The sequence below is a fragment of the Acomys minous genome (genome assembly GCF_964271855.1).
Source record: "Acomys minous genome assembly, chromosome: 9".
Taxonomy (NCBI): domain Eukaryota; kingdom Metazoa; phylum Chordata; class Mammalia; order Rodentia; family Muridae; genus Acomys; species Acomys minous.
The window spans coordinates 80,974,113-81,000,910 of NC_140490.1; the positions used below are offsets into that span (position 1 = coordinate 80,974,113).

A 26,798-nucleotide genomic window follows, 5' to 3' on the forward strand; every position below is an offset into this window, starting at 1 on the left:
TTAGCTACAGACCACAGGCATGTGCCCATGGGCCCTGGCTGTAGTGGCCGGAAGCAGGAGGGGACACAGGCCGTCCATACTGTCAGGCCTTTCGGTAGGGGGACCCTTAGATCAACACTGGGTCTTTTTTTTTTCCTTGTGTTTTTGGAGACAGGGTTTCTCTGTGTAGCCCTGGCTATCCTGGACTCACTCTGTAGACCAGGCTGGCCTCTAACTCACAGAGGCCTGCCTCTGCATCCCGAGTGCTGGTATTAAAGGCATGCGCCACCACTGCCTGGCAACACTGGGTCTTTTGAGTGCTACTTGTAGACCATGAAATAAGACGCTGAATTCTAGAAACAGAACAGACAGGAGACTTTTATACAAAAATTTGTTGCTTACAAAACATACGCAAAAGAAAGCTTAAAAAAAAAAAAGACACAGAAGGCCTCGTTCTTGCTAACTCTTGTCTACATTTTTAAAAAATCTGGTAACTAATGTTCTTTTATTCTTCTTTAAAAAAAAAAACAAAAAACAAAAACGCTTAGGCACGATGTGCTGGTGGCTCTGAACTAGAGGCCAGTCCCAGGCCGCCCCTCGCCAGGGCACGGTCCCGATTCTCCCGTCTTACATAGTTAAGGCATCTTTTCTTCTTTTCTGAAAAGTGAGCATGCTGCTTTGTTTCCAGTTTCGGTTAATCGAGGGGGGAAAGCTCCCTTCAGCTTGGTTAGCGGGGCCAAGACATGTGGGCTGCTCAGTGGCGCCCGAGGCCCCGCAGTGTCCAGGAGCCCTCAGCTCACACCCCGCTGGAGACCTGCCTCGTCCAGGACCATCCTGGGTGCACCCCGGGTAGAGCGCGGTGGTCCCTGGTCCCACGAAGACCCTGCGTCGTCTCACAGGTGCCCGGCCGGGTTGTGGGCTTCACCCAGGCCGGGGTGGGTGGCCGACAGTGCCAGTTGGGGATCCCCAACCACGCCAGACACTTTCTCTTCCTCCCGCCGCTTCAAGCAGGCCGCTTTGGGGTTCAGGTTGCGTTCTGGGGGGAGTGGAGGAGAAAGCAGTGGGAGACGGTCCCCAAATGAGGACGGGGGTGGGGCAGGGGCTGTGCTGTGCTGTGGCCACCCCCAGCCAGCAGCAGGCCAGGGTGGAGCAGAATGGGGTGCGCGCAGCCTACCTCGCACCTGCTGCTCCAGGCCCAGGATAACCTGCACCGCCTGCTGCAGGATCAGCAGCTTGGTCTGCGCCTTATCCGACTTGAGGTGCAGCTGGCACATGCGGCCCAGCTCCCGGAAGGCCTCGTTAATGTCCCGCACACGCACCCGCTCCCGCGCGTTATTGGCCATGCGCCTCTCCCGGTCCCTCAGGTCCTTCTCCTCCAGGGACAGCGCCTCGTCCGTACTGCTGGGTCACAGCACCGAGCCTCCATCAGGGGGGGTCGGGCCACTACGTGCCGTGTGCAATGTGTGAGCGCAGAGCTGGTGGTGTACTGTGGTGTGGGGGACGTGGCTGGCTGGCGTTGGGAGGAGTGTGCGTGGTGAGTGATGGCAGGTCTGCCATGTGGACAACAGTGCCCTGTGCAGGTATCTGTCTGTGTGTGTCCTTAGACTCATGTCTCCGGGAGGCCGGGTGGTCACTCTGGGAAGGACCGGGCCTTACTGTGCCCTGACACATGTGGAGGGGCCCTTCTGGGGTAGTGGGGGTTTCAGTTGTTCCTATCCATGCTGACTAGTTCCTTGCTGTTCCCACGCGCGGTTCTGGGTGACACGCTGCCCTGCAAGGCAGAGTCTCGGCCCCTGAGCCAGGGCTCACAGGAGCAAACAGTACTCGGGCCTCAGCCCTGCCACCCTAGCTGGGCCAGGAGCGTGGACTCCCAGGCCCAGGGACCCAACTGATGTCCTCTACCGTGACAAACACCCACGGCAGCAGCTCACAAGGAGAAGCCCTGCCGGTGTCTCATGCTGACCCAGATGCTTCCTGACCGGAAGCCTCGCAAGCGCAGTCCCTTCCTCTCCACCAAGCCGGCAGATGACCGGCAAAGAAAGCCCTGGCTCACAGGCTCCAAGGCCCAGCACCATACCCTTTGCTACTCATGTCTCCTGGGCAGCCACACTGGCCCCAGACCTCAGGACAAGCGCGCAGACCAAACTGCAAGTGGGCACCAGAGGTTGTGTGCTCAGAGGACTCTCTCCTACAAGGCCCTGCAGGGCCTCACGGGACAAAAGGCCCCTACATCATGGTGCGGCCAGCCCTGCCCACAGGGCAGCAGGTGCGAGGTGAGGGGCGGCGGGTGGCAAGCGAAGGCATGGGACAGCTAGGGTGAAGGGGACAGCATGAAAGACAGACAGCAGATAGGCGGGCTTTGGGGACGTGGGGTGGGCTGTGCGCACGGCCCACCATAGAGACCTTGGAGCCAAGGGAACAGTGGGCGGCCAGGCAGATCCCACCATGCTGCAGGAGAGAAAGGGTTAACGGCAGGCAGGCCAGGGCAAGTGCAGGTTAAGGAAGCAGCAGGGTCTGAGCTGTAGTCCTCCCTCACTGGCCCTGGGGCAGCTGGCTTAATACTATCTTGGATGGGGAAACTGAGTCAGAGACATATTCTTGGGGGCACGCTGAACAGTGAAGGTAGCTCAGACACCAGCTGGCACCTTTGGATTCTTGGGGAATGGGGGTGTCACTGGACTGTAACAGCCGGCCTCCAGGTTAAGGTTGGGCTGATAAGAACTGTAGGAGAGTCCAGGCTCATCAGAGGCCAGGAAGGTGGACAGCAACTCAGTCAAAAGGGGCCAGTCAGTGTGGGGAAAGCAAGTGTGAGGCCAGTCAGTGTGGGGAAAGCAAGTGTGGGGCCAGTCGGTGTGGGGAAAGCAAGTGTGAGGCCAGTCGGTGTGGGGAAAGCAAGTGTGAGGCCAGTCGGTGTGGGGCCAGTCGGCATGGGGCCAGTCGGTGTGGGGCCAGTCAATGTGGGGTCAGTCGGCGTGGGGCCAGTCGGCGTGGGGCCAGTCGGCGTGGGGCCAGTCAGCGTGGGGCCAGTCAATGTGGGGTCAGTCGGTGTGGGGCCAGTCAGTGTGAGGCCAGTCAGTGTGGGGCCAGTCAGTGTGGGGCCAGTCGGCGTGGGGCCAGTCGGTGTGGGGACAGTCAGTGTGAGGCCAGTCAGTGTGGGGACAGTTAGTGTGGGGTCAGTCAGTGTGGGGCCAGTCGGTGTGGGGACAGTCAATGTGGGGCCAGTCGGTGTGGGGACAGTCAATGTGGGGCCAGTCGGTGTGGGGCCAGTCAGTGTGAGGCCAATCAGTGTGGGGACAGTTAGTGTGGGGTCAGTCGGTTATGAGGACAGTCAGTGTGGGGACAGTCAATGTGGGGCCAGTCGGTGTGGGGCCAGTCAGTGTGAGGCCAATCAGTGTGGGGACAGTCAATGTGAGGCCAATCAGTGTGGGGACAGTTAGTGTGGGGTCAGTCGGTTATGAGGACAGTCAGTGTGGGGACAGTCGATGTGGGGACAGTCGGTATGGGGACAGTCAGTGTGAGGCCAATCAGTGTGGGGCCAGTCGGTGCAGGGTCAGCTGGTAGGGTCAGTTGGTTATGAGGACAGTCGGTATGGGGTCAGCAGGTGTGGGGTGAGGACTGGTCATTAGGACAACAGTGCAGCAAACTGCGGAGGGGCAGTGAGCTCCGGGAAGAGCAAGTACAGGAGGGAATCGTCTGTCTGAGAAGGGGTGCAGGGTTGGTCTGGGTTGGGCAGCGGGGAGGGGAGCATCGCGCAGGCGCGGGGCGCGGGCCGCCCACTGACCTCGCACCTGCTGCTCCAGGCTGAGGATGACGGCCACCGCCTGGTGCAGGATGAGCAGTTTGGTCTGCGGCTTCTCGCTGCTGAGGTGCAGCTGGCACATGCGGCCGAGCTCCTTAAAGGCCTCATTGATGTCGCGGACCCGCAGGCGCTCGCGGGCATTATTGGCCACCCGGCGCTCCTTCTCCCGCTCGGCCTTCTGCTCTGGGGGGAGAAGGTCGTCCTCGTCCTCGTCTGGGCTATGGGGGAGGGGAGCCAGGGGCCAGAGGAAGACCATGAGGTGACGCGGTGGCCTGCGGGGCCTCCCGGGGGTCTGTGTGCACGTGTGATGTACATGTGCATGTAGCGTGTGATGTGTGCGCGTGAGGCCCGCGGGGAGGGGTTTGGCACCTGGTGCGTGTGCGTGGGGCCTTCAGGTCCTTCTTGTCCTCCTCGGGGTCCGCCACCGATGCATTCTCGTCGTCCTCTTTTTCCTCCCGCTTGATCTCACTGGTGCCCGCTGCGGCACCTGCCCTCCCAAGTCCTGCAACAAGCCTGGGGTGAGGGGTGGCAGCAGCCGCCAGGCTTATCTGAGGAGCCCCTTGCCAGGATGCAGCTCCATTTGTGGAAAATAAAACAGAGCAGCCTAGCCTGGCATGGTGGCGCACGCCTTTAGTCCCAGCACTCGGGAGGCAGAGGCAGGTGGATCACTGTGATTTCAAGGCTGGCCTGGTGTAGAGCGAGTCCAGGGCTACACAGAGAAACCTTGTCTCAAAAAATCAAAATAAAAACCAAAACCAAAAAAGAAAAAGTAAGAGGGGGAGAAAAAAAAAAAAGGCAGGAGGAAGAAGCAAACCCTGCTGGAAACTCTGGGACAGGGAATGAGTCTGTGGAATGCTGTAGGAGCTACCAGATAGTACACACCCGCCTGTCAACCCCAGCTCTTGGAGGTTGAGGTAGGAGGGCCACAAGTTCAAGACCACCCTGTGACACACAGTGAGGTTATCTAAACACATAAAACCATAACTTCATGTGACAGCACTTGCACTTGGGTGACCAAGGCCAGAGACCAGAAGTTCAAGGTCATCCTAGCCTGGGCTACACTAGACTGTCTCAAACAGCAGAAGATTGCATGGTGACAGCAAGATGCACAGGAGACAGCGAGATGCACAGGAGAGGCGCTGAGCCTGAGCCTGAAGCAGCCTGGAGACCGACAGCTTCAGAAGTGCTAAGGGGACTTACACAAGGCCATTCACAACTGACACTCAGGCCTGGGCCTTCCTCAGCTGACGTCATCCCTGGCCTCAGCCATGCCAAATCTCATCCCTAACACTGCCAGCAGCAGTGGCTCCCGACGGCCACCTGTAAATTCTAAGGTAAGCCATTCTGGCCTTACCTGCTGCCTCCGTTCCACCACAGCACCCGGGGCCTTTGCACAGGCTGCGCAGCCCCCCAGACTCAGCAGCCCTAGGACACCCTCCTATTCCCTCCCACATGTACCCTACACTGTCCTGCCAGCCCGAACATCACCCATGAGAAACACACCTGTCCTAGCACCCCCCCCCCCACCTTGAGCCTCAGGGGCCTCTGATCGAATCAAAACACAGTAGTCGCAAGCTTGCAGGCTACAGCGAGGGTCGGGACAACAGAGTTGGGCTACCTGACTGCTCTTGGTCCCTTGGTGGCAAATGGCCGTGCGTGTGTGCATCTAACGCTCCAGACTTATCCCTGAGATGGTCTCTCACTGAACCTGGAAGTTGCTGATTTCCAGCGAAGCTGGCTGCGAGCTCCCAGCATCCTCCTGCCTCTGGCTTCTCAGTGCTGGGATACAGGCTGCCACACCTGGCCTTTCAGTGTGGGTTAGAGCTATGAACTCAGGCCACCACGCTCATGTGACAAGCACCAACAGAGCCATCTCCCACCACTGCCTTTTCGCTGTAGGCAGGGGCTTCTCAACTGCACCCTGTGGCAGCTGAGCGGCCTGTGCCTGCCTCCCAGCACGCATGTCCATGCGCACACGCCTGTGCCTTCTTCGAGGCTCCAGCAGCAGGTTAACTACCACTAAGTCACCCTCCAGCCTCGGGGACAGTAGTTCTGTCCCTCCTGACTAGGACTGAAAGGCCTTCAGCTCCCCGTGGGGACTCACCGCTGTAGGAGTCAGGAGGCCTCTGGGAGAGGTCAGGGAGGGAGCTGGGCTGGCTCGGGAGGCTGGCGTGGTTATGCAGAAGGCTGGCAGTGCTCGTGAGGCCGTCCTCAGGGTGGCTTGCACCGACCTGCGGCACAGGAGAGGGACGCGTCAGGGTGGATGGAGTCCCGACACATCACCCTTCCCTGACCCTGGCTGCTACTCACCAGGCCTGTGTGCCGCCCGCCCAGGGGCACGGGGCCCGGGAAGCTTGTGGCCAGCGCCCCGTGGCCAGGCAGGAGTCCGTGGAGCTCGCTGGCCGTGCCGACAGCGTGGCTGCGAAGGACGTGGATCGCCTCGTCCAAGCGGTCCTCCATCTTGCTCTGCTGTGAGGGTGGGAAGGGCAGGTGCTGACGGACATTTTTAGTTACTCTCCCTCTGTGGCCCAGGCTACACCCAAACTTGCTCCTGCAGACCCTCCACCTCCCCAGCCTGGCATGACAGGTGGGCACCCTGGAACCTCTTCTGCTGCGCACGTGCCAGGCAAGCACACTGAACCCCTGGCCTGCTGTGGCAACTCGTCCCTCTCCTCAAGGCTGCACTTCCAGAGGGTTCTGCACTGCGTTGGGGATGGGAGTGGCAGCTGGTGCCCTGGCCGGTGGGGAGGGGACACTCACCAGGCCATGGAGACCCCCATCGTAGTTGGGGGATAAGGCACTGGGCGCTCCTGCCCGGGGCCACTGTGATGTCCCTGGAGGGGAAGGAAGGGTATGAGTGGGCAGTGGGGAAGGGAGGAAAGCCCCGCCCCACACCTGACACGGTCACCTGGACACCAGACACGACTCGCTATTCGAAGCCCACCTCTTCCCTGCCTGGGGAACATGCCCTACCACAGAGGAGCACCCTGTGGGATACAGAGGGGCCTCAGGAGTGGTTTCTATCCACACCCCCAACACCTGGACTCACTGCTCCCAACTAAAGCAACAGGTAGTTAACTCCAGAGAGGATCAGACAGACCAAGGTGAGGACAGGTGTGGCACTGTAGACCAGGCTGGCCTCAACCCCATCTGCCCCCCTCCCCTTTGTTTTGAGACAGGGTTTCTCTGTGTAGCCCTTGAACTCACAGAGATCCAACTGCCCCTGCTTCCCAAGTGCTGAGATTGCAGGCCTGCGCCACTATGCCTGGCTCAGAGTGGTTTTTTTTTCCTAAAGATTTATTTATTTATTATTTATATAGTATTCTGCTGCACGTGAGCCAGCAGGCCAGAAGAGGGCATCAGATCACATTACAGATGGTTGTGAGTCACCATGTGGTTGCTGGGAATTCAACTCAGGACGTTTGGAAGAGCCCGTGCTCTTAACCTCTGAGCCATCTCTCCAGCCCAGAGTGGGTTATTTTTAACCCCAACCCACAGGACTTATAGAAGCCTCCAGCTCCTGCTTTCATGTGTCCCTAGCTGATGACCCGGCACAGCCACCCTAGAGCAAGCAGTGTGGCTCGAGAGCCAAGCCTGGAGCCAAGAGGTGGGAACCCAGGCGGAGCCGAGCCCACCTCATCCAGGCGCCTGCCACCTCTCACTACTTGGCCAGGGCCCCAGAATGAGGGTAGCCCTGAGACCACTCAGGATTCCCGTGTCCCCCACACACCTGGCAGGCCCTGGGGTGAACCCACAGGGGTTGAGGGGCTGGGCGAGAAAGTATTGCTGGAGTGGTCCGGAGAGTAGATCTGTAGTGGTAGGGACAGAAGGAGGAACAGTCAGGGCCACCGTGAGGCTACCAGAAGCCCCGCCCTGGCGCTGCCCAGGCCCCTGCTCACCGAGGCCAGTGCCTTCCCAAGGGCATCCCCTGAGCTGCTGGCTGTAGTCCCTCGGGTGCCTGTGGGGGGAGAGAGGTGAGCCCCATGCTGGGAGTCTCCATCCTAAAAGTAGGATAGGACCCCGACCCCCACCCCGTGTCAGCATCAAGAGAAGCAGCGACCAGTCTTGTGTAACACTAACACCTGCCTTCCAGGTAAATGAGGCTCCCTCTCTGACTCAGTTTACCCCAGAGTGAAGTGGAAAACCTTTTCACTGGGTATGTGTCCCTAATAATGTAGCAAGGCCATCCTGGCTCAGGGAAGGACCACGCCCTCTGGTTCTGGGCCCAGCAAGCGTCCCTTCTCTGTGGAGCTCCGATGCCTGCCCTGTGGCGTCCACCAGCAAAACCCCGTGTGGCCTCACCCATGAGGCTGTCGGCTCCGCTCACAGGTGGCGTGTGGCCCGAAGTCCCACCGTAAGTGCCTGGAGTGGATGAGAAGCTGGACACAGCTGGAAGTGTGCCACTGACCTCAGATCCGTGCAGCTGGTAACTCTGAGGGGACAGGGCAGGGTGATGGCTAAGGGACAGGCAGGACAAGGTGCTGGCACAACACAGGCCCCCTGACCATGGCACTTACCATGCGTTCCTGCTGCTGGAGGCCCCCAAAGGCACCACTTCCCACAGAACTGCTGCCAGGTGCAAGGGGCAGAGGGGACGAGCCATCACCTAACATGGGCCCAAAGCCAGCCTGGCCCGGGGAACTCCATAACTCTGCTGAGGGGTGCAGGCTGCCATCTGTGTAGAGGGGGACGGTGAGGCAAGGGACCTTAGCCCCGCAGAGCACCCCCGCCCAGGAGACCCACGCACCTGCCACGTAGAAGGGGGAAGGGTAGGCGCTGCTGGGGGTCTTGGCGGAGGGGTAGGCTACAGTATCCCTGCTGTAGCTGTCACCTGAGCTGGGTGGATACACCTGCAGCAGGAGGGTACAGTCAGGCCGGAGGCTTGGGACAGGTGCTCCTGCCTCATCTTCCTCTCCTGTCAGTTCACTGTCCAGCGAGCCCAGGCCCTGCAGTCTGGTACTCACTTCTGGCAACCTCACTTCCCTTCACTACCTCTTAGAGGCTTCTCCTGCCTTGCAGGACACCCTTGCCCACCCAATATAGACACTCCTAGTGAATCCTCACAGCCCCACCTCTAATGCTCATTTCTCTATTTTGTCCCTCTGGCACATAGGAGCCTGGGCCATGGAGGAAGAGTCCCAACACAGCACCTGGCCCTCCAGCAATGACCTTGACCAGTTGGCATGTCTGGAACATTTGACAGCTTGAAGAGACTATGGTGATCTGCCCTAGCTCAGGACTCAGGAGGGGATCGGCTGCTCATGCCTGCCTTGGCACAGGACTCAGGAGGGGATCGGCTGCTCATGCCTGCCTTGGCAGAGGAACAGGCAGCAAGTCTGAGCTGGCTGCAGGGTTAACTTCTACCTAGCTCAAGTGGGTTCTGTTGGACACCGTCTCTGATCTCAGCTCTGACCCCCCACCCCTGCTCCATGTGTGTGTTTCTGGGAAGCTTTGGTCTATACTCTCTCTTGCCCACTACAGTCCTGACATCAAAGGAAACTGCAGGGTTCTGGAGGTGCTGGAGGCTTCTGTAGATGAGGTGCCATGGTGACTCGCCTGGCTGTACCTCCCAAGAACTGGGGGAGGTGGCCAAGTCAGAGAATCCAGCACACTGCCTTTCTTAATGTGATTAAATCAGAGGCGCATGGTTCCTTGAACCACGGAGGGCCAGCCACCATCTGCTGGGGTTGGCAACCTGCCAATCACCAAGCTGGTGGGCGGGGACACTCACAGCCTTGGCAGGTGGGCATTGCTGGAGAACAGGCAGGACCTACCCCGCCCCTCCTGGCCCACCTTTGTTCTTAGCCACAAGAACCCACTCCTAAAGTGAGGGAGGTGGGACCTGAGGGAGGACATCCCTGGGGTAACGGGGGGGGGGGGGGGAAGAACAGCACATGCTCAGTTCAAACACATCTGGCTTCGGCTGCCCTCAAAGCTCAAAGCCTGGTCACCCTCAAGATGCGGCCACAGCTCCTGGAGTGGAAAACCCTTGGCAACCACGTGCACCAGGCCTGTCCCACACTCACCGAGGAAGGAAGACCAGGCGGAACTTTCCGGACCTTCTTGGGCTGTGAGTCTGCTAGGAACAAGAGCAGGGAAGAAGGTCTGGCCACTGCCCTCTCCACATGTCCTCATGTGGACACTACCAGGCTAGGGTCAGGTCCTAGGAGTGCCACACCCCTGGGACTCGAGGGGCCTCCTTAATGCAGCCACTAAAAACCTGTTTCTGGAAGCACTTGGGAGGCTGAGGCAGGCAGATCTCTATGAGTTTGAGGCCAACTTGATCTAAATAGAGAGTTCTAGGACAGTCAGGGCTACGCAGAGAAATCCTGTCTCAAAACAAACAGGGGCCGGAGAGACAGTTAAGAACTGTCTGCTCTTTGAGAAGATCTAAGTTCAATTTCTAGTAACCACATGGTGGCTCACAACCATCTACACTGGGACCTGATGCCCTCTACAGGCAGGTAGGTGTACATGCAGGTAGAGCACTCATATTCATAAAACAGCACCAGCTGTTCTTCCAGAGGTCCTGAGCTCAGTTCCCAGCAACCACATGGTGGCTCACAACCATCTATAATGTGATCTGATACCCTCTTCGGGTGTGCAGGTGTATGTGCAGGCAGAGCACTGTATACAGAATAAATAAATCAATCTTTAAAAACCAAGTAACAAATAAACAAATCTAAAAACCCAGGGTGCCACCCACTGAGACTCCAAGATGTAAATAAAAAACATCTTGGGGCGCTACTAGCACAGAAGAGCTTGGGGGGCACGTTAGACCAGCAGTCCCAGGCCGGCACAGACAGCAACCTTGGTGCACACCCTGTGGGCTCAGATCCACTGCCCAGTGTGAGGCTCTCACTGCAAGCACCACCCCAGCTCATCCCACCCTGTGGCCGCTGTGACCCACAGGCGTCTGTTTCCACGCACGCCTGGGGCCAGCCCAGGGTCAGTCTCTGCCACAACTGCCCCTGCACCATCTCCATGTTCCCAGCCCTAACTCACCCAGGCCGCCGTCCGCAGCTCTCCGCCGAGGGTTGCTGGGGTATGAGGGGTAATACTGGGAGCCACTCTTGACGCCCGTTGGGGACAGTGGCCCGGGGCTGCTGAGGCTCAGCTCACCGGGCAGGAAGCCAGCCTGGGGAGTCGGGGGACAGTGTGCGAAGGTCAGACCCAAGGCCAAGCCCTGCCTGGAGAATCTACCAGCTGTGGAGAGCAGTGCCACAGAGCTGGGCCCACAAGCTCTTGGGACACATGCTCTGCTCCCACTGATACTGGCCCATGTGAGCAGCCAGGTCAGTGCCTGTGCGCTGCACAGCTCTGCTCCTCGTGTGGGCTAGGACCACTTAGGAACGTCAGGCATTGCATGAACACGTGACCATCTGTGGTGGACGGTCTGGTCCCAGCAGCTGTTAACAACTATGGCTCCCCTGGCACAGTCTGAGCCCTAAGGGTTTCCTCAGAGGTCAGGCCAGCCGTACCCCTCTGCCTCAGTTTACCTGACTCAGTGCGCCAACACTGGCATCTCTCCCGAAGGTGGCATAGGCACTCCGCTCACCGCCCTTGCCTGCAAGGGACAGAAGAAATTTGTATGAGGCCCCAGGAATGTCCCTCAGACAAACGGGGTCACACATGGTGGGCCTCTGGCAAAGCCCTGCATGTATAGGCCCAACTGCCTGGTCCCCCTGGATACAGGGTGGGGGACAAGGGTTCCCTAGCAAAAGTGGGACCAGCTGATCTGCAAATTTTTTAGTTTAAAATTTTTTTTAAGATTTATTTATTTATTATGTATACACTCCTCTGCCTGCACATATGCCTGCAGGTCAGAAGAGGGCACCAGATCACATTACAGATGGTTGGGAGGCACCAGGTGGTTGCTGGGAATTGAACTCAGGACCTTTGGAAGAACAGTACTCTTAACCTCTGAGCCATCTCTCCAGCCCAAGATTTATTATTTTATGTGTATGTGTTTTGCCTACTTGTATCTCTGTCTGCATAGCACACGCATGCCTAAAACAGGGCATAAGATCCCCTGGAACTGGAGTTATGGATGCTGTGAGCCATCACGTGGGTTCCTGGCCTGAACCTGGGTCCTCTGCAAGTGCTCTTAAACACCAAGCCAACCTCAGACCTATTCTGAGGTGGGGTCTCATGTAGCCCAGGCTAGCCTTGAGCTTGCCGCTCTCCTTCCTCAGTTGCCCGAATGCCTGGATTCTGAAGGCTGTGTTCCCTGCCAGCCCCCAGGGCCCACCCTAGGAATGCGAGACGAGTGAACAGACACAGCTGGACTCTGTGGGAACTGCCCTATGGCCCTGCCACCCTGTCAGGCAGGATGCTAGAGGGAGGCAGGAAAGGAAGCCCAAAAGGGAACATGCACCCCACCGCGGCAGAGGCCACTCCGGGCCACGGTGAAGGAGCCAGGGTCAGCACTGGCCAGTTCCGGACTTTAGAACAGAACCCAGTCAAAGCCAACACCCTTCACACTTTTTCTGGCCTGGTAACCGTCCCCCACAGCGCCTAAGGGTGGAGACAACACTAACAACCACTCATGTGGGAAGCAGCATCCAGCACACTGCCTGCCTCCATTTCCAGGCTGGGCTGCTGACGTGACAGCAGGCTCTCCACTCTCCCACCGTGCCCCGAGGCCCTCTTGGGGTTCCCACAGAGTGGCCACGTGTACCTCCAAGCCCAGGCCCCGGGAAGGCGGAAGAAGACAGGCTGCTGTGAGAGCCGCTGAAGTGCGCGCCTTCGCTGTACGCCTAGGGAGACAGACAGGGTGAGAGGGGCAGGTACCGTGGGCCACGTGGGCCATGGGCTCAACCACGCTGTCCCAGAAGGTGACCACGAGCTTTTCCTCACCCCCTGCCCAGGGAAGGAGACCCAGAACTCTGGGCCTCACAGAGGCGTCTCACCCGGCTGGGGTCGAAGGAAGAACTGTTCTGATCACTGTTGCCCCAGGAGCCTGAGCTGGGTCGGTCCTCAAGTCCTGTAGGAGGCAAAGGGAAACCTAGCCCAGTTCTCAGGGGACCCAGAAGGCTCTGGGATCCTTGCCAGCGGCAAGAAGGTCAGACCCTCTGTCCTACACGGCCTGCCAACTGTCACTCCTGGCCAACACCTCAGCTACTGTGCCCACTCTGAGTCCCATGGGCAGGCCTCTTGCTCAGGCCGATGTCTCTGAGTCAGAAATGGCTGACAAAGGTTCACAGGCCCTCAGGGACTTCAGAAGTAGGGTCTCCCTGGCCCAGGGCCTCCACTAGGGAGGCTCACTAGCTCAGCAGGATTAGCCAGGGACAGAGGCATGCCTGACTCTGGGTCCTGCAGCCTCAGAGGAAGGTCACGGCTTTACTAGTAAGGCAGGGGTTAAGCAGCCTGCAGACAGAGGACCTTGTCCCGAGGGGCGGGGCCAGGCAGGGAGGGGCCCTTATCGCCCCCAACACTCCTCACAGGCAGCTAACGGCCACACCTCCAGCACACTGGCTTCCCCTGGTCCTGGACCTTGTCCCTACCCACAGGGACTACAGAGTCCAAATTGGATTCCAACCCCCCAACTTGGCTACATGGCCCTGCCTTGTGCCTCAGTTTCCCTACTGTGAAACTGAGCCTCTGAGCAAGAACTGAAGTGTCCACCCCCACATTCTAGACTCCAGGGGGTCTCCTGTGCTTGCCACCCCCAGCTAGACACCAGAACCCTTCAAACCCCAGAGACTTTATTAGGAGCCTTTGTGCTCATCATCCCCTCCCAGGAGAACTGTGTTTAATTGTGGCCTTATTTGCATAATTATGCATATTAATCTCCCAGTCTCATGAATATTCACCCCTCAATTACACCTTATTTCTTGATCAAGTCCCAGTGTGTTGGCAGTGGGGGGCTGGGATACAGACCTGGGGGCTTCCAGGAACCCTTCCACCATCAGGTATAGTCTGTGAGTATCTACACCCCAAAATATTTAGCAGTCCACTAAGGCTTGTGGTGAGGCCGGGGAGCCAGCCCTCACACTGGCTGTTCCCATAAACCCCCATTCACCATGAACCCCAGGGGCACACAGTGCATTCTAGAAGCCCAAACGATGGTCAGGGCCACCAGCAGTCGTGGCCCCCAAACTCATCAAACACTGCCCCATCCCTGAAAGCCTGACGATACTGAGGGGATACACAAGACCCCAACACCCTCAAGCACAAGCCCTGTCAGGAGGCCCCTCCCCCACCCCATTAATACAGTTATTAAAATCACCCCACTGATAAATTATGCATCTTAATAACCCCAACATGAATATTCATAGAACAGTTTCACTTGTGTACTAATTAAAACATTCTAATAGACTATGTTGATGTCAGTCTCTCTCTCTCTCTCTCTCTCTCTCTCTCTCTCTCTCTCTCTCTCTCTCACACACACACACACACACACACACACACACACACACACACAGTTTCTTTTCCTGTCCTTCAAAGGTGAAGCACTAAAGGAGAAACAGCACCTCCTTGGAAAGAGGCAGGGGGCTCACCCCCCAGAGCTGGCCCAGTCAAGCCCAGATAACCTGAGGGTGGACCAAAAGGCCCAGCTTGGAGTTCCATCCTTCTGCACAGATTATTGGCACTTTGGCCCCTGACTTGTTTTTATAAATAAAGTTTTACTGGCACACGGTTCTCTTGTTCATGAGCTGCCTACAGCTGTATTCATGACAGGGATAGTCCTATTGAAAGGTTTATGTATTCGTTACCAGGCCCATCACGGAGACAATCGCTGCCCTGGTGTGGAGGAAACGTGGGAGCTCAGCACAAGAGCATCACATGGTATGGAAGAACCATCCACACGAAGTCTCGGGACATCAGCTCACAGCACTAGCTTTGCACCAGCCTTCCAACCAGGCATGTGGCCTGAGCCGCCCACCCTGTCGCCCTTTTCCTCCCTCCCACAGCCCACTCAACAGTGACGGAGCAACGTCAGCTACTTGCACGCAAGGTCCAGTTGGTACTGTCCCAAACAAGCCCGACAAAGCTCTCAAACAAAACCTGCCTTCCATCCGGTGAGCTCCAGCCTGGACTACTGAGGAGAAAAGCAAGCTTGAGACTGCCCAGTCTTCACAACACATCTCAAAAAAACCCCAAGTGAACCAAAGAGTGGATGCAACCTCTGAGGGCCTAACAAGTAAGACCTGCGCTGCAAACAGCACACTGTACCTGTGTGGGCTCAACCTCAGCCTATCAAGGCACCTAGGCCGGGCTCCACCCACGGCCACGCCCCCAGCCCCTTACACTGGGAAGAGCATAGCAGGTGCTCCACCCACAGCCACGCCCCCAGGCCCTCAAGGGGGTTTCTAGACAGAGACCCCACCCAGCCATGCCCCCACTCTCACCTCAAAGTAACTCTTTGGTCTGAGGGCGGGGCTCGGTGGTCAGCTCCATCCTAACACACCCTCCCCCATCAAAAGGATTAGTGAACACTTGGATTCTAAACTCTGGGAAAGAAAGATGAGAACTTTAAAAAGAGGAATTAAGATGAAAGGAGAAAGGAGTCGATGGCAAATATCGATTCTCCAAGGAGCAGATTCCACAGTACAAGATCAATACACAGCTACAGGAGCCGGAGTCAAGGACAAAGGGACAGGACTGTAAAGTTTTACAGGCAGCAGTGGAACACTCAAACTGATGGAACAGATGGTCCTGCTTTTGTTTTGGGGCTCAGGGCTCACGTAGCCCAGGCTGGCCTGGGACTCAGGACACTCCCTGTCTCCTCCTGAGAGCTGGGATGACAGGATTACACACTCACACTTGGCTTCAGTGTTCTCCTAAGTGACACAGTGGGCAGGAGGAGGGGACTGGCTGCCTCTGCTGGCCGGGTTGTCTGAGTGAGAGGGCACGTAGGGCAGGCTTGGGATGCAGCAAAGGTGAAGAGCGGAAGGTCGGGCTGGCCAATCAGATCAGAGGATGCCTGACTTCCATCCCCAGAAGCCACCTGAGAGCCAGGCACAGGCAGCACTGGGGAGGAGGAGAAGGGAAGACCCGTGGGGCCCACTGCCAGGCCAGCTTAGCTGGAAGTGAGCGCCAGGTGCAGAGACCCTGCTTCCAAAAGCCCGGAGGGGAGTGATGAACGAAGACACTGCTGCCAACTTCCAATGTGTACTCACAGACACAATCAGAGTCACACACACAGACACAACCACACACACACAGAGACACAATCACAGTCATACACAGACACAAACACACACACACACACACACACACACACACACCAAGGTAACAGTCACAGAAGAAAAGCCACCAAGGGGGACACCGGGCCGCAGAGGCACCGCAGATAGCACAGCTCAGACTCTGCTTAGTTTTTTCAACTTCACACAAGCCAGGGTCTGGAAAGAGAAATCTTAATTGAGAAAACAACTCCGTCAGATGGCTCTATGGGGCATTTTCTTGAACTGTGGTTGACAGGAGGGCCCAGCTCACTGTAGACGGTGTCACCAGAGACGGGCAGGTGGTCCTGGGCGCTGCAGGAGAGCAGGCCAAGCAGTCATGGGGAGCAACCAGGGAGCAGTGTTCTGCCATGGCCTCAGCTGCTCCAGGTCCGTCATGATGGACTGTGATGTCAGAGTATAAACCAGAGACCCTCTCCTCCTCAAGCTGCTTTTGGTCACGGTGGTCACCACAGCAGGACTCTTACGGAGGCTCACTGTGATGCTGGTCAGCCATTGTGATTTGTGACAGGGTCTTACTATGTAGCCCAGGCTGCCCCTGTGTGCCCAGGGCTGGAATTAGACAGGGGCAGGCATGGTCACCATGCCTGGCAGCCATCAAGTCCATTCTGGAGGCTGCTGACTCAGTCCCTAGGGCGCACACGTTTAATCCCAGTACTCAGGAGGCAGAGGGAGGTGGATTTCTGAGTTCAAGGTCAGCCTGGTCTATAAAGGGAGTTCAGGACAGCCAGGGCTACACACAAAGAATCCTTGTCTCAAAAAACTAAAATAAATAAATAAATAAATAAAACAAATATAAAATGAACCCCATTGGGCTACACGGCCTACTCAGTGGGAAACAGCCTGGGCTGATCTTCCAGAGGCCCCAGGATCAGTTCCCAGCACCCACACGCATCTGTAACTTCAGATCCAGGGAATCTGCCGCCCTCTCCTGGACACCGTGGGTACCAGGCATGCATGTGGGGCAGATATACACACCAGCAAAACACCCATGCACAAAAACAAATATACCGCAGAAAGCTACCCAGAGAAGGAAGCTCTCAGAGGCATTTCAAACACTCCATGAACCTCCCCACACTGGCCCTGTCATCTGACTCAAGCTCCCTGGTTCCTCCACGTCTTCCTCTCTCTGCTCTACTGAAGAAAATTCTAGAGAAGCCTTCCTACATAAAGTGCAACTGCAAAGCAACAAGAGTTGTGTAGGACAGGGCACGGGGTAGCCCTGTTCGGTGAGAAGGAACCGTAAGTTTCAGCCTCCTGATCATCAGCACAGGAGCAACACCGCATCCCGCATCCATGAGGAATGGAGCTCCAAGGACATGACCCGGAGTCACCACACAACACACTGCACTTTAGAAAAGGAGATAGAAACTGTTCTCAACATGCAGTGGGTTTGGTTGGTTGGTTGGTTTGGGTTTTGGAAACAGGTCTTTTTTTTTTTTTTTTTTTAAATTTAAAACAAGGGTCTCAGGTGGGTGTGGGGGAGGGTGGGGGGGTAGGGGGTGGCGCACACCTTTAATCCCAACATTTGAGAGCCAGAGGCAGGCAAATCTCTGAGTTCGAGGCCAGCCTGGTCTACAAAGCGAGTCCAAGACAGCCAAGGATACACAGAGAAACCCTGACTTGAAAAACCAAAAAGAAACAGTGATAAGAGAGAAAGATATTGACAAAGCCCCCAGCTTGAACCTTCTTGAGCCTCTTGAGGCACCTGTGTCACAGGATAAATCCCATCTATGCATCAGCACTGGGGTCAGGGACGCTAGAGAGAGATTAGAATCAGAGCTCCTTCCTATGTAAAGAGCTCCTACAAACCAACATGTCACACAAGTTCCTACGTAAAGAGTGACTGCAAGTCAACAAGGGCTACAGGGCTACCGCACAGGAACCAGCTCTCAGGACCTTTTATGAGTTCTTACCCCTTCTCTACGACTCAAGAAGGATTTGAAATGAAAGTTATCAAGGAAAAAATCCTGACCAAATGCAGGAGGGCTCAAGTCATGGAGGCAACTTACTGCGATACTGACAGCCCTGAGCCTGCCTTCCGTCTCCTGTACTGGCAGTGCCGGGACCTGCTCTATGCACTCCTCCTGGATGTGCCTAGGTGGTCAAGAATGGGGGCAATGTCTTTTCTGTAAGCCAGGTTGGCGGAGGTGATGTCCCTCCGAGGTGATACGCCCCTGCAGGCCTTCTGCAGTGGTCCTTGTGCTCTGGATGCCACCCCTCTCCACAAACTCAGCTGACTGTGAGGGCCAACAGCGTCCCCTGGCAGGCTCACGTAGCCCCAAGGCAAAAGGGCCACGTGCTAACCTTCTCAGGACCTAAGGAAGGGTCCAGGGCCTGGGTGAGGACGGGGCTGGAGGGTGAGACAGGCCGGACGGCAGCCAGTGAGTGACGGCTCCACAGTCCCACTCTGCTAGACCAGGCTTGCAGGGAGAGGCCCAGCAGGCTGTACTATCGCCAAGGAGCCAGCTCCAGGCCCCGGGGCAGGCCTGGAGGACAGTGGCTGTAAACAGGGCAGCCCTCCACCCTGCCCTCACAGGAGCTGCCAGCCTCACTTTACCCCCATTGTGGCAGGAAGCCTGAGCGCTGCGGTCTGGGGGCGACTTCCGGGGCAGTGGGAGCCTATGGGGATTTCCAGGCCCCCAGGAGTGCCCAGATGGCCCTCCATCCACTTCCTCAGGCCAGGGGAAGACCAGCAGCAGAGCGACGGTGGCGCTGCCTTAGGGTGGGGTAAGCACGGGTCACCCCACACCAGTCCCCCAACACATCCTCCATAGGCCACACACGAGCCGGCGGACGGCAGCCCACTGTCTCCCCATCCATGTCAGCTCAGGTCTATGAGGCGATTCCCCTTCAAGACCTCAGAAGTCCTGGGTCCTGCGCAGCCCGGCCGCACCACGTGTATACACCATGCGCCTGATAATTGTTCAAAACGCAATCACTGGGGGAGACCAGGCGGCCCGGCTCGCTGGGTTCTAGGACAGCCATGCTCCAGTGGGGCACGGCGTGAGGAGATGCCACTGTCCACAGGGCCAGCCACCACACAGATCTGTCACAGTTCCCATGACCGCTCTCCCAGCACCCCTCGGTCTTACCTGAGCCTGCAAACTGAGTTCCAGCCAGGGAGGCGGGCCGGCCCTTCCCATTGGCCACAGGGAGCGGAAACATCTGTGGAGACAGAGGGGAGGGTGGTGAGTGGCGCAGTAGAGCTGGTGGGGGCAGTGGGGGGGGGATGGGGTGTCTCCGCCTGAAGACCCAAAGACTGGGTTTCCTACATGAGGCTTAGAGAGCAGCGGCCATGGTGAGGCCAGCTGTAGGACAAGCTTAGAGCGGGACCTCACACTCACACTCTCAAACTGGAATGTCCAGGCCTCTAGGCCTCTAGGTTAAAGGGGAGGGACAGTGACCCACTTGCTAGGGGGCATGACTTCAACAGTTTGGTCTTGTGTGTGCACAGCCTTGGCTGTCATTCCTCAGGAGATGCGCTTGGTTTTGTTTTTGAGACAGGGTCTCACCTTGGCTGACCTGGAAATTGCTATATAGACTGGGCTGGCCTTGAACTCCCAGGGCTCCAGACGCTTCTGGGCCCTGAGTGCTGGGGTTAAAGGTGTGTGGCCATCTTGTTTTTGAGAGATCTCTCCCTGGCCTGGAGCTTGCCAAGCAGGACAGACTGGTGGGCCAGAACCTGCGGGCGATGCTCTTGTGCCACCTCCCCAGCGCTGGAGTTACAGGTGCATGGTGCCGTACCCCACTTTTTACGTGGGTGCTGGGATTGAACCCAGGCCCCAACACTTTACCCACAGAGCTGTCTCCCCTGCCCCGATGTTGTTTCTCGGATGGGTACTCTGTAATCTGGGCTGGCCTTGAGTTTATGATCCTCCTGCCTCAGCCTCGGGAGTACTGGGCGCCAGGGGCATGTCACAGGCCTGACTCAGCAGACCCAGCCACCCACACTGGAGGGGACACGGTTGCTCCCATCTCAGCAGGACTACAACACGCTTCTGTTCAACAGGTGGTCAGGCAGGAGCCTCAGGCCAGCTCTGAGAAGCTCGCTCCCTGGACAGCACCCCCATGGATCTGGACATCCCCAGACACCAAGGAGAGGCGTGAGACCCTGTGTCACCATGTCACTCACTGCCAGGAGGTGTGACCCAACGTTGTAAGAGACAACTGAGGCTGTCCCCCAGCACTGGGAAGTGGAGGCAGGAGGATCAGGCCGTCCCTGGCTACACAAGAAGCTGAAGACCAGTCTCAAACAAACAAGACAGCGAGGGGGGACGGAGGTACTGACTGGTGGAGCGGGGTGTGTGTGAGGGTCCTGCGGGCAGCCTCTGCCACGTCTACACACGCCCGCCCGGCTCGTCCATGGTGCTACTCTCAGAGGCAGAGAGTGACAGGAGGGGCGGAAAGGCTCCACGCTACCCACCCTGTTCCCTAGACAACTAGGCAGTGCCAGTGTAGCCCCACAGGCAGGACGCGGGGGGAGGGTCACCATCACAGAGGGAAGAGCAGTGGCAGGGGCACAGCTCAGTCCGGGGTGAGCATGGGGCTACAGAGTGAGACTGGAGGCCGGGGGGACAGCTCCAGGGTCAACACGCTGGCTGCTCTTCCAGGGCCCGGGTAAGGCTCCCAGCATCAACACGACTACTCACAACCATCTCTAACTCCAGCTCCAAGGGTATGAGGCCCTCTTCTGAACCTCGAGGGCACGGGGCATAAACACGGCGCACAGACACACGCACACGTGCACACACTCTCACTTCTTTAACTAAGGAAAAAGTTATGAACAAAATCTGGACACCGTGGCGCAGTCCTGTCTTTCCAGTACTCGGAGGCAGGAGGGCTAGGAATTCAAGACCAGCCTGGGTTACCTAAGGTGCTAGCTCAAAAACAAAAGAATAAGAACTTTAAAACAGGCCGGGCGTGGTGGCGCACACCTTTAATCCCAGCACTTGGGAGGCAGAGGCAGGTGGATCGCTGTGAGTTTGAGGCCAGCCTGGTCTACAGAGTGAGTCCAGGACAGCCAGGGCTACACAGAGAAACCCTGTCTCAAAAAACAAAACAAAACAAAACTTTAAAACACATCCTTCCAAAAAACACAAAACAAAACAAAACAAAAACCTGCCTCTCACTTTGGCCACGTGAGCCACGTGCGCCCTGCCGTGGGAAGTGACTCTCGCTCTCTGCTTCCTGCCTCAGCTTCTGACCGGGGCCATGGGATGCTCTCTCCTGACCTAACTCAGAGGAGACCCTGGGCCTTGCGGACTGAAGACAGGGTGGCCCAAACGCTTAGGGTGTTCCCATGGGTCCAGCAAGGCTGAGCTGCACCCCCAAGCTGCTGTGTTCCAGGCCAGTAGGCCGTGACCTGTCAGTTTAACAACAACAAAAACCCCAGCAGGCCGGGGGGCCTGTGCATGTGCAGCCAGGGGCAACCAGGGGGGGCAACAACAAAACGGGCCTTGAAAATACCAGCAGGGCCTTCCGGAATCTCGGGGCTCTGTCCCCAGGGCCGCATTTCCGCAGGGCGGCTGGGGCTGTTTCGGTGTGGGCACACTTGTTTTGTCAGAACTCTGTGGCCTGGGCCCCTTGTGGGGATGAGCTGGGGAGGTCAGACCGAAAGTCACCCTAGGAGCTTTCAGGGCACCATGGTGCTTCTGGGGGTGTGGCTGAGATCTCGTGACTCTGGAGGTTAGGAAAGCATGCTGATTCTTAAGGGCAGGCCCAGTGTTCCCCCACATGGGTGCCCACTGCACCGATGGGTGACCTGAGAGTCCCAGGCTCGTTACTGGGCGGTTCTATGCAGTGTAACTGGTGTCACCCAGCAACCTCTCTGGGCCACCGCAGACTGGGCGACTGGGCGCGGGGCTGACCCTCTCTCCCAACCATCCCTGACTGTATGCTAAGGAGCAAGGTTGCTGGAAGCCTCCCCCAGGCCAGGGGCTACTCATAGATCCCCCTCACTTGCTCAGATGGACAGGGAAGAGTAAGTTACGGGTGTGCCGGAGGTGCTTGGTACCTTCCTTCTCTGAGGTCCCCAGCACGGGCCAGAACAGCCTGAGGCCTCATCCTCACCATCTGTAACTTTGACAGTCACCTTCCTGACTGCATATTCAAGGCCACCAACCCCAAAGCCACAGGGACTTCTCCAGTGAACAACCTGGGTAGGGCCCAGAGCTTTCTCTCTGGCCTCAGTGCCCCCACTTGTAGAGCAGTAAGTGGGCCTATTTCTTTGGTGGGTTTCACCATGCCCATGGTGGGGGCTCCATCCCCTCCTGAGACACCCCCCCCCACACCGCCCTGCCCTTTGAGCCCTCAGCACTGTAGGGTGGGGGGGGGCTAGCTCACCATGCTGAAGTCTAAGAGGTCACTCAGTTCTTTGTCAGAGCCCACAGGTGCCATCCTCTGAGACTGGTTCATCGTTGTCTGGCCAGGGCAGCAGGTGTAGGAACTGGGGTGAGTTCCCCAGGCCTAGAGACAGCCCTGTGTGGTGACACCAGGGACAGGAGGGGAAGAGATGGAGGACACAGGGATTAGAGGCAGGGGCCGGGGTCTATGGGGCCCCGGGGAGAGGAAGTGGGGAACCTAGGGTAGGGAGGAGCCACTGTAAATCCTTCCCAGAGCAACTGGACAGCTCCCACAATGGAGGGAGGGGGTACACATATGAACTCTCTCCACTCCCACAGGACCCCCAAGCATCAGGTTGCATATTTTAAACTGGTGTGTGTTGGGGCAGGGGTAACTAGGAACACTCCTACCACACCGTGGGGCGCATTCATGGGCCTTGTCTGGGAGGCAAGGACCGGACCAGGCTCTGAGTCCTCCAAATAAATTTTGTGGAACAGCAGCAGCAGCAGCAGCAGTTGTCACTGAACACTCAAGATCCAAATCACCCCCAAATTCAAAGTAAAGCAAACGCCTAGCTTTAAGATTCCACCAGGTTGGTAAAATAGGCATAACCTTGAGACCCCTAACTTCTCCCTTTCATCCCCCCCAAACCCAACCTCATTCAGAAGTTTAAAAAAAAAAACCCACACAAAACAAAACCTACTGGGCTGTCTTATTGTCAGGATGTATCCGGGAATTATCCCGAGCTGAGTTTAAAAACATCCTTTTACCAACATCACCCTGGTGGGGGAGGGGGTCCCCAAGTCCTGGGGTTCCCCTCAGGTCCCAGGGGGCCCTGCTCCTCCAGCGGGGGAGGGGACCCACCTGCCAGGCCCACCCCAGGAAGAGCAAGGAAAGCATAGCCGCCCAGCACACATTTAAGAAATTAACTTTTTCCAGGGTTCCCCCAGAAAGGAGAGAGGGCAGCGGTGATCTGAGAAACCAAAGGGTCGGGGAAGGAGGTTCTGGGGTTGAGGGAGGACCCATGTGCAGAAGCTCAGGAACCCCAAGTCTTTTGTTTGCCAACTCAGACACAGAGTGTGAAACAGGTACCTCCTCCCCCGCTGGTTTTTTTTTTTCTTTCTATCCTTTTTGGAGGACGTGTGAAACTGACTTTTTTTTTTCCTTTTAAGTTGTATGAAACCACACTTTTTTTTTTGTGGGGTATTTGAAACCGATTTTTCTGGGTAACCCCAGGAGAGGTGAAACACTACTTGGAGTCTACAAATACTCGGGGTGCCATAAACACTTTTGAGAGGGAAGAAATGGGACAACCTGAGACTTTAGATTAAGGGGGGGCGAGCAGAATTGGGGACAGCCCTCCCTTCTTTTCCCTCCCCCACTCCAGCAGCCAGTGCGGGAGGGAGAGGAAGGGCTGGAAGCTCTCTGAGGCTCGCAGAGGCCACCACCGTGTCCCAAACCCTGAGCTGTGCCGCGCCCCACAGTAACACGGAGCAGATGTTTCCATCTCGGGGTCCCCGCGTCTGCCCTGCTTCTCTGTAGCCAGAGATCCCTTTTTAGCGACAGACAAAAGGACCTGTTCTCTCCTCCTGCGAACTCCAGCTTGAATCAAGGGGCCCATCCCTAAGTGTGTGTGTGTAAGGGGGAGACGTATCTCCCCAGACCCCCAGGAGTTGGGGGACCCCTAGCTACGGAGTTGAAGAGATACTCCTTGCTCTTCCTTCCACACTCTAGCTCGGATGGAGGGTTGGGGGCCTCCCTGGCTGAGGGTAGGTGGGAAGGAGACACCTCCCTCCAAATCCCCCAAGAGTTAGGGAACCCCGGGTCGCGGAGTGCGAGGATAGCCCTCATCCCTCCAAACTCCAGCTAGGACCAAGGGACACCTCCTTGAGTGAAGGGCTGGAGGAGGGTGGTAAGGGGATACCTCCTCTAAGAGAACCACGAGTTGGGGAACCCTTAGCTGATGAGGACATGGTCCTGTCTCCCCCGCCCCACCACCACAAACTTCAGCTCTGATCAGGGGGACCTCACTCCTTCAGGGTGGAGGTTGAGGATAGAAGGTAAGAGAACACCTCCCCTAAGATCCCTACGAGTTGGAGAACCCCTTCCCGACGAAGTTGGGTGACCGTCCAAAGAGAGCCGTCACAAAAGAGGCCTGGGCAAAGTTTGCTCCCAAGTGCGCGCGTCCCCTCCACGTCGCCCCCCTCTCCAGGCGCGCAAAGTTGAAGACAGAGAACAATGCGCCGCCGGGCCCGGGGCCCTGTGCAAGGGGGACGCGTGCAGCCCTCCCCCGGGGGCTCGCCCCATGCCCAGCCTCCCCGAGGACCCGAGAGAGACCCGGAGGCAACTTTTTTTTCCCCCATGCACTAAGCAGAGAAGGGGGGGTCCCCACCGTGCGCGCGTCCCCGTGTGCCCCACGCGCGCACCCGGGGCCCCTCCGCGTGCGCTCACCTGCTGGGCGGGGGCATACACCGGGTGCACCGGGGCTCCCTGCTGCCCACCGCCCTCGGGGACCCCGGGGACAAAAGGGTGGCGGGCGCGTCCCCGAGGGTCGCGCGTGGGCGGCGGGAGCGCGCAGGGCTCGGGGGCGCGCGTCCTTCCTCCTCCTCCTCCCCACTCGCGTTCGCGTCGCCTGGCCTCTCTCGAGCTTCTCCCAGAGCAGGCCCCGCGGGAAGGGACCGTAGCAGAGGCGGCGGCGCGCGGCGGTGGCCCGCGGTGGCCCGCTACGCCCGCAGCCGCCGGCGCTGCCTCATCTTCCTGCGGCGGGAGACATGTTCCGCCCCCCCACCCCGCCCCGCGCCGCCCGCGGAAGCCACGCCCCCTGGAGGCCACGCCCCCTCCATCCCAAAGCCACCTCCCCTAAGTCGCCGCGGCCGCGCCCCGACCGGATGCACTGCTCGGATCCCTCCACCGCCTCACGGGGAGACGCTACTGTACACCACCTCACAACAGTCGCTGCCAAAACACCCACAGGGATTACCATGGCACCCAGAACCACCCAGTATCTAATACTAAAGTGCTTCCGGCGGAGATACTAGCTATCAACCGAGGCAGAGCCTTAGGGACTATCTTCCTACGCGGTGGTGCACACACACGCGCTGAGCGAAGCGTCTGTGACGCAAGCGGGAAGGACCGTGAGATTGAAAGATAAGGGCCACCACGGACAGCCAATGGGAGGAAGGAGGAGCTTTGATTGGCAGTGGCTCCACCCATTCACCACGAGGTACCGCCCACGCTCCCGCCCTGCAGCAGAGGCGGGATTCTCAGAGCGAGAGGCCGCGAGAAGCTCTCTCGCCGGGAAGGCGGTGGAAGGGCGGGGGGGGGGGGGGGGGGGTTGGGACTCTTATTTTCTGGTTGTTATGCCCGCCGGCGCAGCCACGTCTAGTGGGTTCTGTTTGAGTTTCTAGAGTGGGCCCTGGATGTTATGTGTCGCGAGCGGGTATATCAAAGTCGGGTCGGGATATCAGGTCCTTAATGAGAGGCTGGCAAACTATTGGTCCTTCTGTTTAGTGCTGAGGGACCACACGTTGGTCAGCTTTTCCTTCTCTTGAAAATAGATGATCTAGTTGGGCGTGGTGGCGCACGCCTTTAATCCCAGCCCTCAGGTGGAGGCAGAGGCAGGTGGATTACTGAGTTCGAGGCCAGCCTGGTCTACAACGCGAGTCCAGGACAGCCAGGACTACACAAAGAACCACTGTCTCAAAGAACCAAAAATAATAAATAATAAATAATGAAGGCAGAAGAGGGAACTGTGGCTGGGATGTAATATATGAGCGAATAAATTAAGAAAATAATGAGACCAGGCGTGGTGGCACACACCTTCAATCCCAGTGCTCTGCAGGGAGAGGAAGGCAGGACTCTGAGTTTGAAGCCAGCCAAGTTGTAGCCCCTCGCCGGCCCCCCACCCCAGATTTCTCTGTATAATAGCCCTGGCTCACCTAGACTCACAAAGATTCCAAGCGCTGGGATTAAAGGCGTACGTACATCATCACCATGTGCGGCAGAGACCACATCTTTTTAAAAAAATTTTTTTTAAAGTGAGGAAACACTTCCAGCTCTGCCTGAGGGTTCTAGAGAAAACTGTCCCTCTGTCCTCACTCCTGGTGTCTTTGGGACTCTCAGCCCTAGGAATACAGCTGAAAGAACGAAGGAAGAGCAAGTGTCAAGGCTGCACAGTGGCTCTCTTCCTACACACAGACTCACCTACATATGGTCAGATGCAAGGACATCCCTTGCGCCTCGCAGGAAGGGACCAATGTCCATCACAACTCTAGTTCCAATCCTTTTGTAGCTGGCAAGGATGGGGGGGGGTTGAAAAAGGGGCTCATGTAGCCCAGGCTAGCCTCCAACTTCCTATGTAGCCAAGGATGACCCTGAATTCCTGTTGGCATCCCATACCCCACCACCCCAACCTAGCACACCTGCTTATGGGGTACAGGAAAGAAAGCCAGGGCTACTTCGTGTATCCTAACTGAACTCAGCCCTAG

General features: G+C 57.5%; 1 protein-coding gene across 19 annotated transcripts; it reads right to left on the reverse strand.

Annotated features, from left to right (window-relative positions):
- Positions 1-330: 330 nt before the first annotated feature.
- On the reverse strand, positions 331-25,109 carry TCF3 (transcription factor 3). 19 transcript variants are annotated; one of them, XM_084795520.1, is made up of 19 exons: positions 24,763-25,109; positions 22,312-22,446; positions 19,062-19,134; positions 12,691-12,764; positions 12,459-12,537; positions 11,278-11,345; positions 10,784-10,916; positions 9,805-9,854; positions 8,526-8,628; positions 8,296-8,453; positions 8,081-8,210; positions 7,678-7,736; positions 7,509-7,587; positions 6,539-6,612; positions 6,089-6,244; positions 5,883-6,009; positions 4,148-4,280; positions 1,154-1,380; positions 331-1,015 (listed from the first exon to the last, which is right to left on the reverse strand). In XM_084795520.1, the coding sequence occupies exons 2-19, from the start codon at positions 22,381-22,383 to the stop codon at positions 873-875; spliced, it is 1,938 nt and encodes a 645-aa protein (XP_084651646.1). In that variant the 5' UTR covers positions 22,384-22,446; positions 24,763-25,109; the 3' UTR covers positions 331-872. The 19 variants fall into 19 exon arrangements, with proteins under 19 accessions (XP_084651646.1, XP_084651643.1, XP_084651645.1 ...); XM_084795517.1 differs by lacking the exon at positions 1,154-1,380 and adding an exon at positions 3,761-3,996; XM_084795519.1 differs by having other exon boundaries at positions 1,154-1,377; positions 6,089-6,247.
- Between the last annotated feature and the right edge of the window lie 1,689 nt (positions 25,110-26,798).

What these genes read in the sequence shown, in the direction of transcription:
- TCF3 (XM_084795512.1), bottom strand. Translation starts at nt 22,383, where the DNA reads ATGAACCAGTCTCAGAGGATGGCACCTGTGGGCTCTGACAAAGAACTG. An exon ending in AACTCAGTTTGCAGGCTCAG is followed by an intron (nt 12,765 to 19,061) that starts GTAAGACCGAGG and finishes TGCCTCCTACAG; the next exon opens with GACTTGAGGACCGACCCAGC. An exon ending in TTCCCCCTTCTACGTGGCAG is followed by an intron (nt 8,454 to 8,525) that starts GTGCGTGGGTCT and finishes CCCTCTACACAG; the next exon opens with ATGGCAGCCTGCACCCCTCA.